At 35.7% G+C, this 12,690-nt stretch overlaps 1 protein-coding gene across 1 annotated transcript in view; it reads right to left on the bottom strand.

The window, feature by feature from the left end:
- Positions 1–1,864: 1,864 nt before the first annotated feature.
- The window catches only part of LOC112956589 (lipoxygenase homology domain-containing protein 1), a 124,683-nt gene continuing 113,857 nt past the window's right edge, over positions 1,865–12,690 (bottom strand). Inside the window, exons 38-44 of the mRNA XM_026050096.1 lie at positions 9,607–9,761; positions 9,397–9,472; positions 7,776–7,854; positions 7,275–7,560; positions 5,789–5,867; positions 3,526–3,598; positions 1,865–1,919 (exon numbers count right to left, since the gene is read on the bottom strand). Of these exons, the coding sequence (XP_025905881.1) occupies positions 1,865–1,919; positions 3,526–3,598; positions 5,789–5,867; positions 7,275–7,560; positions 7,776–7,854; positions 9,397–9,472; positions 9,607–9,761 (803 nt within the window). The remainder of the gene's footprint in view (positions 1,920–3,525; positions 3,599–5,788; positions 5,868–7,274; positions 7,561–7,775; positions 7,855–9,396; positions 9,473–9,606; positions 9,762–12,690) is intronic.

Consider the following 12,690-nt stretch of genomic DNA (forward strand, 5'->3'; position numbering starts at 1 on the left):
TAGCACAATTCCTTGAAAATATGTCCTGGCAGCATCTACAATGCTCTTGAAATGAAACCTCTGCTGCAGTAGTATTCCTTTGGTAAAAGGGTTGCAGAGTTTACAAGGATGTGGATCTGGAGAAGTGAGTGTAACACCTGATTTGTGCACTGTACAGGTAGAGGAAATAATTTCCTAACAAGGAAGCTGGCTGTGAAAGAGGGTGTTCACTGGTAGTAATGAAAAACAGATTAGGAAGGCGTTATTTACACTTGATAAATCAGAAATGGCATCAAAGAGAGCTGATATTACAAACTATTAATGAAAGACATAATAATGAAACAAATCGCATAATAGATCACAACAAAGTGTTTCGATGTAATGAATACTGATACTAAGTGAACTGAGCACTCTGGGGATACAATTTCAAATCCATTCCAACGTGCATGGCAGCAGTGTAAGCAAAACCAGCACTTTTAGAAGAAATCGACTCTATTATACTGCTCAGTCAGATCACATCCGCATCATTCACTAGCTCTCCAATTTCATGATATAKATAAAAAAAAGAAACTGTTTGCCAAAACCATTTTTTAATTATTTTGTGTGTGTGTGTCAAAAGTAACCAAAATCTCATCTCCCATGCCCACATAAATTATTTCAAAAAACAGTGTGAGAAAACAAACATTAGACATATTAAAATGACAGCCAGACAATGTTTCATCAGCATGGATTAGAAAATGATTTAATTCTTATAATTATAGAAAGACATACAGTAATAAATTATGGTACAGAATATGAAGGAGAAACAGCTCTAAAATTCAGAATTTCATATTTCCAAATTTTAAAGTTTAGCAGTATTAAAGACAGGGCTTTTGATTAAATAGAGGGATGCCCTACATAGCTTACATGCAGTATTTCTGTTCTAATGACACACATGAAACTTCTGCTGGTGMGCAACCCATGATTTCATTTCAGACTCATCTGTATCCTTAACATTTCTTAGGTCAACTCCGACATTTGTGAATTTAGATCTAAATATGTTTATGCATTTTCTCAAAGAACTGTTTTTTGTTGTTGTTGTTKTTTTTTTTAAAGTAAAGGAATTCACACACATAGCAACAGAAAGACAGCTGGATGCCTAGGAATGGGATCTGCAAAAGCCAGCAAGCTGAGCAGGAAATAGCCTTGCAATATTATAAAATAGCTATTGCAATATTACTAATGCCAGATGATGGAAATTTTCTTTGGGAGTCTCTAAAGAGACCTGGTGGATCTAAAGGTTCTTAGTTGTGGCTCCAGATGGAGCACATTCTTACACAAGATTTAATATGAAAAGTTGGTGGGAAGGTTACAGGCACAGGGTGAGCCTCTGTGTTTCTTTGGGTTATGTACCTGGACCCATAGAAAAAGGAAGTTATACACAGTAAGGCTGAAGAGTTTTGTACTTTTTTTTCAAAATATCTCGAGAAAATACAGATTTTAATACATTCTGAGAATGAAACAGATGTATCAGTTTAAAACATATTGACAGATTTGACCCAAGAACTAATAATAACTTACCCACAAATTATTACTGAAGCAAAAATTTTTATGATACTACATACCTCTACTCATGAATGCTGAGATGAAGTCTGCAGAGCAAATGCTACAGATTTAAATTTCTGTTTTTTAAATTTCAGTCATGTGAAGTTGTTCAGCATCTCTAATAGGATTGGGATGCTGTGCTCATATTAGACATGTTTAATTTACTGTGATGTCTTTAATGCACTGTTTTGACATTCCTTCACAATAATTACAATACCCTCAACATTTTAAAATACAAGTAAATCACATCAGTATAAATCTGGAGAACCAACATATTCAGAAAGAATCAGTAAACAAGCAGCTATGGATAAAGCTTCACTGCAGTGCGGCCGTCACCTTCATCTTCAGCCAGCCACCTTGAGAGAAAACCATAAAAACATGTCATGAGTACAGCATGTATAAAACTTAATAATCAGAAGAGTAAGGGCCTGCTTCTGCACCTTTGGATTTCTAGGATAGTTTTAATATTGACTTATTCAGGAACAGTAACCAGCCTGAAAAAAAAATCCTAGGAAGGATTTTTCCTTTTCCTAGAAGGAAGTCCATTCTGTGTTTGCAAGTTACTAAACTCCATTCTGGGGACTGGTTACATCTCATGACTCCTTGATGAGCAACAAGATACAGCATCATGTAGCGGGCCCAAACTTTCTTCCATAGAAGGTGGGAAGGCAACCTTCTTGCCTATGAGGGTTTTACCATTTACTACATGATACTATTTACTACGTAATAGGCCTGATTCCAAAGCTAACATTTTGTGATGATGATAACCAGCACTGCAGAGGCAATGACATTCATTTCCAGTGAGATTTAAAAGACCTCTAGCACTTTTGCAAGGCTTGTGAGAGGTTACCTGGTGCAATGAACCAAGYGCTCTCTGGAGAGCTATCTCCCAAAGACTGAGCAGAGGAAGAATTCCCTGCCGGTGCAGTGTTAACGATAACTAAGATCTGAATTTGCATCTTGGGAGATACGGGCTGATGCCAGTGGTTGCAGGCTGAAACACAGCTAATCCTGGCTGATAAAATAGCTCAAGTAAGAGCCAGAGCCACTGAGAGTGTGATGTCAAGTAAGACTGTAGGCTTTTAAGTAGGCTACTAGAGGATGCTGATCTCCCGACAGACTTCTTGGTGCTGAATATCTTTTAGAGTTAGTATTTTAACCCCTCTTTTCTTTTGACAAGATGAATCTCTCTCTCTTTCTCTCTCTCTCTCTCTCTCTCTCTTTTTTTTTTTTTTTTTTTTTTTTTTAATGAGAGAATGAACACATTCCCCATTTATTCAATAGGGTAGTAGGCTTACGAGATTGGAAGCCCTTTGAGCTCCAAGGGGATTGTGGATTTATTGCTTCCCGAGTCACAGGAGTGCACTGCAGCACCTGGGTCCATAAATGCTCTGGGGAGTGGGCTTCTAATCTCTTCTACAAAAAGGCTTCTTTTCTTTAGAATAAATATCTACGCATTAGAGTAAGGATCTCACTGTAACCCACCAAGACTAAGGTTAAATAGTCATCGGACTCTACAACAAATCCATATCTCTTACTGCCCCAATTTCTCTGTTTCTTTTTAAAAAATATAACASTTTTGACTGATGTAACCAAGAAAATCTTTCCTTAATATACCCTCTTGGTACTAAAGCACAGGTTTTACCATTATGTGATTCAAATCTTTGTTCAAAGTAGGATTTCTTGCTTCCCAATGTAAGATGTGAGAAATTAATGTTACTTTTGTACAATAGAGATGAAGAACACGACTTTTTCAATTATTTGGAAAAAAACCCAGTATTTTCCTCTAAATAATTATTCCTGACAAATGAGATTACAATTTTCCACCAAGTTCAAAAGCTACTGGGCAGGGAGTGATAGGAATACAGAGCAGAAAAAATGTTGAACTAGAAAGACTATTTCTAATTCTTGCTATGAAAAGAAATTATCAGCTAAAGAGTAATGATGAACAGATCTACTGACCTGTTACAGTTAAAGTAATACACTGAATTAGATGCATCTATGATTTCTACTTTTTCCAGAAACCAGCCACTTGCTGTAGAAGAAAAAACGAGAAAATTTAATATAATCAAAACACATATAAGGTACAAGAAAGGTTTTTGATTTCATTTCCAGGCCTGAGTGATTCAGTGCTTTCAAATGTATTCAATATCAATAATAAAACTGAAATGTAGATAATTCAAATTACCACCAACATTCCTCTGTTTTATAGAGAAGGTCTTTGATGTTTTTGACAGAAAATATAAAGGTAGATTTTTATTACAACTTAACTCATTTTTTCGCATTGAAAAGAACAGGTAGTAAGATAAATGAAACAGAGTACATGGTAATAATGAATGCAGCCTTGAAATACTATTTTGCCTTTTTCTGTASTCTGAATTGTGCTCAAAGTGTATCCCTAATGTGCTCTCATTTTCTCTGTCCATCAAATAAATTAAAAACAGATAGAATTTATCAGTAGATATAATTCCTTTAATCACAATCCAACCCTTAAACAATAGGAAAACAGAACTTCTATTTTTTTTTTGTGCATTTACACTTATGTTAAACCAAATGGTGAACTTGAATATTTTTCATATCCGCATTTCTTTGAAAAGAGTGATTCAGGGAGGCATGCCAATTTAGGCCAAAACTCATATCTGCATCTGTTTTAAACAAGTATATAGTACTCTACTACAGTCAACTATGTTGCTCTGTGGGAAATGATATCTTCCTTCTTGTGCTATAATATTTTCTTTCAATCAATATTAATACATGAAAATTTTTAAAATTAAATTTTATTACCTGTAAATACTATATTTTTGCTTGTGTCTTTTGTTGCATTTGCCAGTGGAAATACTCAATGCGAACATTTAAAACTAATAAAGATCATATCATAATAGTTTTAAACCTTTTGGTATTCTTTGCATGTCTTAGAGATAAAACACTATATTTTAACGTATTATTAAGATTTGCAGATACTTGGACAAAGTATTAAGTACACTAAAATATAATACAAAAATATATTGTGAATTGTGCCAATATCCACGCAATTTAAAGGCATAACAATGTTTCTCGCTTTTCATGAACATTTTCAAACAATTATCTAGTAAAACTAGAAAAAAAAAAGCATATAAAGGTGTCTACATTTTTCGTCTTCCATTCCCAAGAGCCCTTTATGGAAACTGTGAAATACTTTCACAACTCCTTTAATGAAATCTTGTGAATGGTTTAATATATCATAGACTCTACTTGGAATATATGACCTTTCATGAAATACCTGTAAGTGAGAGTCAAGGTTATTAGCAATAAAAATTTACAGTCTCTCAAATTTACTCAGCACTCTACAAATAAATATTAAGGCCTGTTTGCTCTCCTGAAAAGTTTATAATCTAATATTTTATCCTTTACTGATAAAACTCCAGCAGCACTCACTGAGAGCTCCAGGTATGGAGAAATCTACAGTCAATAAGGAAAGCTTAGGAAGCAGATGAAACACTTAGAGCAGGTGTTGCATTCAAGGATGCCCGTGAGCGTTACAGCTGATGTGACAGAAGACATTCAGAGACAATTTCAGAGCCAAATTTAGAGGAAACAAATCCTGGATATAGAATGGATCAACACACACCAGCTGTGCTAGGAAAGCGGTGCTAACTACTGTGTTGATCAGAAGACAGAGAGGAAAAATAATCACAGTGTTGATGGTTTGGGACCCAGGATAAGCCAGTTGAGTCTGTATCTCTGTCCCTGTAGAGTTTTGTGCAACTCCCCGAGCACCAAAACCTGCTTGTGTAGAGCTCCCTTCCCAGACCTGCTCTAAGCTGAATTGTGTGCTGTACAGCAGCTAACACTAATGAGAAGGAAAACAAGCAGGAGGATTTTACTTATTGTAAGTATTCTCCAGAATTACCCGCTACCTACACTAAACAAGACTCTAAAGAGTCTAAGACTCTAAACAAATAAAAGATTTCCAGTATTCATTTTCTTAATATTCAAAGCTCCTGAAGATTCATACCTCTGGAGATACAGACTGAGAAGTTTTCGCTTAGCAAAAATTGTGAATATAATTCAAGGGAAATGTGACAGAGCTAGAAGTGGTTAAGTAAGGACAGTTAAACTGACTTCATTGGTATAGATTTGTATTAGCTGTCTGTGGCAGTTGCATGACTTTAAAAGCACTTCCAAATCTCAGGCAGATGTTTAAGCAGGAGATTTTTAAAATCCTATTGAACATATGTATACTTACCAAATCCTTTCCCATCATGACCAATTTCAATTGAATGAAGGCTTCCTAATTTTTTTGTCATAATCTTGAATGTATCAACCTGTAAAATTAAAATATGGATAATCATTGAAAATAATGTATCAGAATCTAGAAACTTGTACATTTGCTTTTCTAAGTTTTGAGACTAATTGATATCAATTCAACATACTTAACTGACACCTGGTATGATTTATTTTCTTTACTGAAAATATCCAGTATAGATTCCCCCCATACTGGGTGAACTACAGATTAAACATGAAAGATTCACTTTTCATCTTACAGTAAATCAATTCTTGGCTTTCATAGACCAGAAAAATATTTTTGTTCAGTATCTTACCAACTTTCACCTGATAAACAAAGACTTCAACTTTTTTTTTTTTTTTTTGTTTATGACACAATAAATATACCTTTATGTGGGTAGAAGCTATAAGGTTTTAATGTATGTATCATTAAATCTCTCTAATACTGTATATAGTACTAAGCAAGGCACCCTCCCACTTGCTCCTTAAGCCTTAACTGTTAGTAAAAATTTTCATTAATTTTATCAATATGGTAGGCACTATATATGTAAAGATATGTTAGAAATCATTCATAGACATCTTGGCTAAAGAAACTCAGACAACTGCAAGTAAAGAGATGTTTTGTACTGCTGGAGATAATGAGTTAGGTCTCATAAGGAAGATATCTTAACCAGAGTTTTAATTATTCAGTCATTACCTTTCAAGGAAACCACAGGAGAAAGATATGGGAAATATATTTATTTATTGCTACGTACGGGTAGCCATCATTATATTTCATCACACAGGTGGTGAACAAATCGAGCAAATCCTTTGCCAAAGAAATATGTTTATTAAAAACGTGAGAACATTGTGCTAAGGTACTGGGACGTTATAAAGAGAGTTAACACTCCTATGCAAGTAGCTGTATCTGAATTAAGGATCTCTGAATAGCCTAAGGCATGATGGACATCAAAACCAGGTAGGTGTCTGTGATTCCATTTTGTGCAGGTATCAGCTCAGAGGGATGCTTTCAGCATCAGTTTTCAGGATGAAGTAAACTTGTGGGATACAACAGACCGGTGTGTTTTCAACACAAGCATAATGTTCAAAGTTTGTGAAACAACCAGAACTGTTGCACATACATTTGTGTGCCCAGGAATAAATGCTTTTAATTCAGAACTGAGGAATCACATAACTAGGTAGAAGAGTAGCTGCACTATGGAAGTGTGTTTGAGACAGAGAACAACAATAGAGTCAGCTAGGTGTAACACAGATATAATATTTCTTGGTTACTCTGGTAAAACAACTGAATGCAGAGATATTTGAGATGATATCTCATTAAGTTATGTGTATGAAGTTATGTGGAAAATTGGACAAAATGCCTGAGATTCTAGAAACATCTTGCCCTTGCATAATGTATAAGTTCCCAACTCAGAAATGGACATGTCCTATAAAATCTATGTCCTCACCCTTCCTCTTTCAAAGGGATCTTGATGCTCCAGTGGTTGAGAGAGCTGAAATATCTCAGATTTGTCTTCATTCCCAAATAAAATAATATGCACATTGGCATCAGTTCCTGCTCCCCTTTTGTCGCCTGTATACACTTTAATAGTATAGTCTGTTAGATTTCCTGGTTGACTTCCTTCTGTGTGTGAGTTGTTATCACTGYCATTCTTCCTTTTGTCTCCTTTAATAACAAAAGATACTGGTATTTCTTTCTGTATTTCAGGGTTATTTGCATCCACAGAAAATGTTCTGCAAAACAAAACAACATGTATTCTGATGGTAACTAAACCACATTTTCAAACAAACAAATTTAAGTAAATTTATATATCTAAAAATGTATTTGGAACATTTAAAGATGGACATATTTAAAAAAAATGGCCACTTTGTGACAATATCATTTAAATCTAGCTTAGTATTTTCAACAATCATACTATCAAGTGATTAGCTTTACATAAAATACTTACTCATTCACTTCAAATACATAAATAGGATCATCCTTTAGAGCTTCCTTTAAATGCAGTTTTTTAACATGCAGTTTGCAGTCTACAAACAAGTAAATAAAGTATAATTAAAATGTTGTACAGAATATCCAAGAATTAGATAAAATACGATAATGACATAGTGATGTTATATCTGTCATTTTAAAACATCATGTATTAATCTACTGATGTATAGCAACAACTGATTTAAAATCTTGGCATCATTATAACATTCCTTATTTTGTTCCTATTTTAAGTTCCTGCTTAGAAATTTAGAAGTAACCACTTGMTTATTTAGTAAAGCAAAGTAGTGATGTTTTCACAGCTGTGGACAGGCATGCACATCAGAYACATCATGGTTCAGAGAGGCACTTTAGAAGATGAAGAGCAGATTATGTATCTGTTACTTCCTCCTCAGTGACTGGTTGACAAGAGGGTTGGAGCTAAGACTCAGTTTCACAAGCAGCACAAAGAATACTTGTCTGGGTAATGAGCATGAAGGATGTGTAGCAATATAAAGCATCTCTCTCCTTCACAAGAGACTGCTCACTGAGTTACATCTCCCTTTGAATCTTGTCCTGGGAACTCCAGCTGCATTTGGACTATTCTTTTTGCCCCCTCCTGTTTTATTTTCCCTTTTGTTCAGCAAACTGTACCCCAATGTCTAAGGGTATCATCTGCTGTTGGAATCTGTGTCCCTTTAATTATGTCAGTAAGAGTCTAAGTTAACCTCAGGCTGTGGAGAAGGGATCCCTTCTATTCCTTCACTCCCTTCTGCTCAGCTCAGCTGCTCATTTCACACAACCTTGAGGTATACATGTCTTTGACGTATATAGGAATTTTTCAAATTTGATTGAAATTGGGTGCTGAGTTTAAAAGTTTATTATGATAACAAGAGAGATAGGCAGATAAGAAAAACAAAAAGTGCAGAAAGTTCGAACATATAAGGCTTGTTTTCTTAGAAAATCATCTAAAATTAGTCAAAGGTACTACATGGTAAGTAACATTTTGCAATTATATAGCAAATTTAATTTCAGGGCATCAAAAGACTATGCAGATAATTAATATTTAGAATATTTTTGAGCAGCATTGTAGCCATCATACAGATGAGTCAAAGAGAAGCTCAGTTATGTCTGTTTTAATGGAATTCTGTGGCAAAACTAACATTTGTCTAATAGGGGGTAAAATCCCCCTCAAAATCCCTGAGAGAACAGAACAGCTGGGGAAAACAATAAAAAACTGAATCACAGACTGCAGAGGAAACATTACCAGTTTTTTACATGAGTTATAATTATTCTCCTAAATCACCTCCTAATAATGGAATACAATCACTAGTCTTAGTTTTTCTGTTTCTCTTCCTTATACTGGAAAAAAAAAAGGAAAGTTTCCTTTCTTGATGCAAAAATTATACAATCTTTAGATCCAGGAATTTTAATATGACAGAATTCAGACATTTTCTTTATAAAACTTTACTTTTTAACAATGATGAAAAAAATCAAAGAATATTAAATGGACTTTATCTCAGGCAACAACTGTACTGCCTTTAACATAAGGTTTGATATGTGATTCACATCATGAACTTAGAGAGTTAGCAAAAGTAACTTACCTGCTTTACTGCTGATTAAAAGAACAACTTTATCCAGTTCTCCCAGTTCAACAGCATCCATGACAACTACAAATGACTGAAACAAAATTATTTAGTATTAAATTCATAAGTTATATTAAATGAAGAGTATAGGAATGTTTGAAAAAAAAAGTACATGAAGCATAAGAATGAAATAAAAGATATGTATTAAAGTGCCTTAAGACAAAATACCTCACTGTCCTCTTCCTGAYGGACATTTTCCAATGAACAGAGAAGGGATCTGTCCCCTGTGTCTCCATGAGCTCCATATACACATGCAGTCATATRCACTACATTTCTCTTGGCCAGAATATTTCTAGAAAACACTGTTATATGATATGTAGCCACTGCAATATCAAAAGGAAAAACATCTTGTTATTATCGTGTCACAACCTTTCACAGCTATTTGACAATGCACAATGTACAGTTAGATGGAATTAAACAATATCTCTTCACAGTGACAGTAAAATTCAAATTGTTTCCACATTTTTCCTTAGTTTGTCCTGTAAATATGAACATCATCTGTGTTCACAACTTCATATTATTTCATTTTCTTTTCATATRGAAAAATTACAACAATTTACCTTTTTATTAAGAGTAAATACATAATACATAAAATTTTGATATGTCTCAGGCTCATCACTTGCTGATGTTTAAAAAGATTAACTTTAGCTAGGGAGATAAGTTCSTCAGACTTCATTATCTGAGAGATGGAGACAGAAGCTTCTTGCATGTGATTAACAGCACCTGAGTTAAGTTTCTGCTTTGAATATCAGTCTTATGGGATGTATCCACTGTCTATAGAAGGAGAACAGCAAGACAAGTCTACCTCGGCTGGAATGATAACATACAAATCTGTGGAGTTTGCGATTTATGCAATGGTTTTTAGTTGAAGAAAAATGACAATATCTGAATAACGAAAGTAAAAGCATTTACATTTTATTCACAAAATCAAATAATGTGAAAGGTCTGAGTAGTTACATCTTTTAACTATCTACTTATCATTTCCCTTTTATTTCTATAAATCCCCTAGTAGAATAGGATCAGTCCTAAGCTTGCAGAAGGCTTCTGTAGGATGTGACTCAAAGCTTAGATTAGTGAGCCACTTATTCCAAACTAGATTACTGGTGTAAAGTGATCACTTGCATTCTTTGAAATTCAAGAAGACTGAAAGTCAGGAAAGTCAAGCAGATAACAGGTTGTTATTATCACCGTTTAGATCTAAGGATCATTTAAAATGCTGAATTCAGTACAACAACCAACTTATATGGGCCTATATCTCATTTCCCATCAACAACAGTAAGRGAGGGGCAGACTCATCAAAGTAGAGTAGATGCATGGAAAGAAATCCAAGTGCTAGAAAGATAAACATAATGGGATAGTTAGGTACTTCCCATTTGTACATTCTCCAAGGCAGGATTATTCTGGTACTTTCTAATTCAAAGGAGCCTAAGTGATAGAGGATAAAGATAGAATTAATTATCAAATTAAAATGGAAAGAAAGAGCTGACATTGCCTATGACAACCAATTTTAGCATGGTAAGATGCAAGAGAGAAGAAGAAATATATGGTCTGTATGGGATACAGGGAATGGATTGTGTTAAAACCAACACAAGAAATGAGGCAAGGAAATAATATATTTGGTTATGTGAAGCAATGCAATGCAGGGAGTAGATAGTTACACGGAACAAAGAAATCTGAGCACTTYGTATTTTGACTCCATCTCTGATACTAGACCTCTGTTTATTTTACTTGGTCTCTGTTTTGCCACAATCCTCCATATCTCTGACTGAGGTCCATCCAGGGASCCCAGTCAAGAGCAGAGGGAGATGGGGCTAGAGACTGGAAACAGAGCTACAACATAGATCCCAAGTTGGATCCTCCTCCATMCAGGAGTCAGGGTCAGAAACAAGCCTAAAGGCAGGTGCACCTACAGCGTAGTTAAGGTAGCAGCTGAAGGCTCAAGACTGATTTTAAAAGGAGCCCAGGGACTCATGGACAGAACATGAATGGATGAGGATCCTAAAGGTGATGAGAACATCTGCCATACGAGCAAAGGCTGAGAGAGCTGGGTCTGTTCAGCCTGGAGAAGAGGAGGCTGAGGGGGGACCTGATCAGCGTGTATAAATACCTCAAGGGAGGCAGTGAGGAGGAGGGGGGCGGCCTCTTTTCAGTGGTGGACAGGGATAGGACTAGAGGAAATGGCTTCAAACTGAAGCATCGGAAGTTCCACAGGAACTTAAGGAAGCATTTCTTCACTGTGMGGGTGACAAAGCACTGGAACAGGCTGCCCAGAGAGGTTGTGGAGTCTCCTTCTTTGGAGATCTTTAAAACYCGCTTGGATGCAGCCCTGTGCCACGTGCTCTAGGTGACCCTGCRTGAGCAGGGGGGTTGGACTTGATGACCTCTGAGGTCCCTTCCAACCTTCGGCATTCTATGATTCTATGATTCTAGATAGAGGCCCCAGGTGAGGCCAAATGYGCACTCACAGCCCTTGTACACTGTAGCCAGTTAGAGTTTGAGGTGAAAGGATGTTGGTCTATACAATAGACCTGTCAGAGTACACTGCACAAAGAGCAGCAACTGAAGCACTCTAAYGCCAGTAAGGGAAGAGGGCTGAAATGCTTTGATGGTGGCCTGTGGTCAGGTAGTGAGATCACACTGTCATAGGTGTGGGCAAAGGTTTTATCTCTGTAGAGTGTTGAGTAGATTGGAGAGAAGATCTATAAAGGGAAACATCTTAAAAGGAGAGTCACAATAAGTATAACACACATACTAATTTTATAATTCAATTAATTTTATAAAATAGTAATGGCTTCATAATATCAGTGTGGCTCTGTTCTATTCATTCYATTTTAACTTCTGTGGAAATGATCAGATATTTGAAAGTAGCACAATGTATTTTCAYTGAACCTTTTCACTGTTTCATTGTCTTGCCTTTAAAGCTATAGTAATGCAAAAATTACCTTCCATCCAAGCCTGTGCGTAAGAGAAAGAGCACTGATTCATCCCTGGGGGATCCCTGAAATGTAAGCACCTCAGAGGAGGGTTTTGTGAAGAGAAACTGATTATGTATACGCTCAGCTGGAGACCTCTCCCTGTTAATACACTCAAAGGCACACATGGACTGGTACACAGTCAGATCTCTGGGGTCTGCACTGTATTTTATCAACTGTATTTTGATGGTGCCAATTAGCCACTAGTATATGATTCATTGCAATACCAAGTGCAAGATAAAAAAAAATTTTAAAGGAAAACCAAGAGATGAAATAATTG

The sequence above is a fragment of the Nothoprocta perdicaria genome, unplaced genomic scaffold (assembly GCF_003342845.1).
Source record: "Nothoprocta perdicaria isolate Ctin4 unplaced genomic scaffold, notPer1 scaffold_65, whole genome shotgun sequence".
Lineage (NCBI taxonomy): Eukaryota > Metazoa > Chordata > Aves > Tinamiformes > Tinamidae > Nothoprocta > Nothoprocta perdicaria.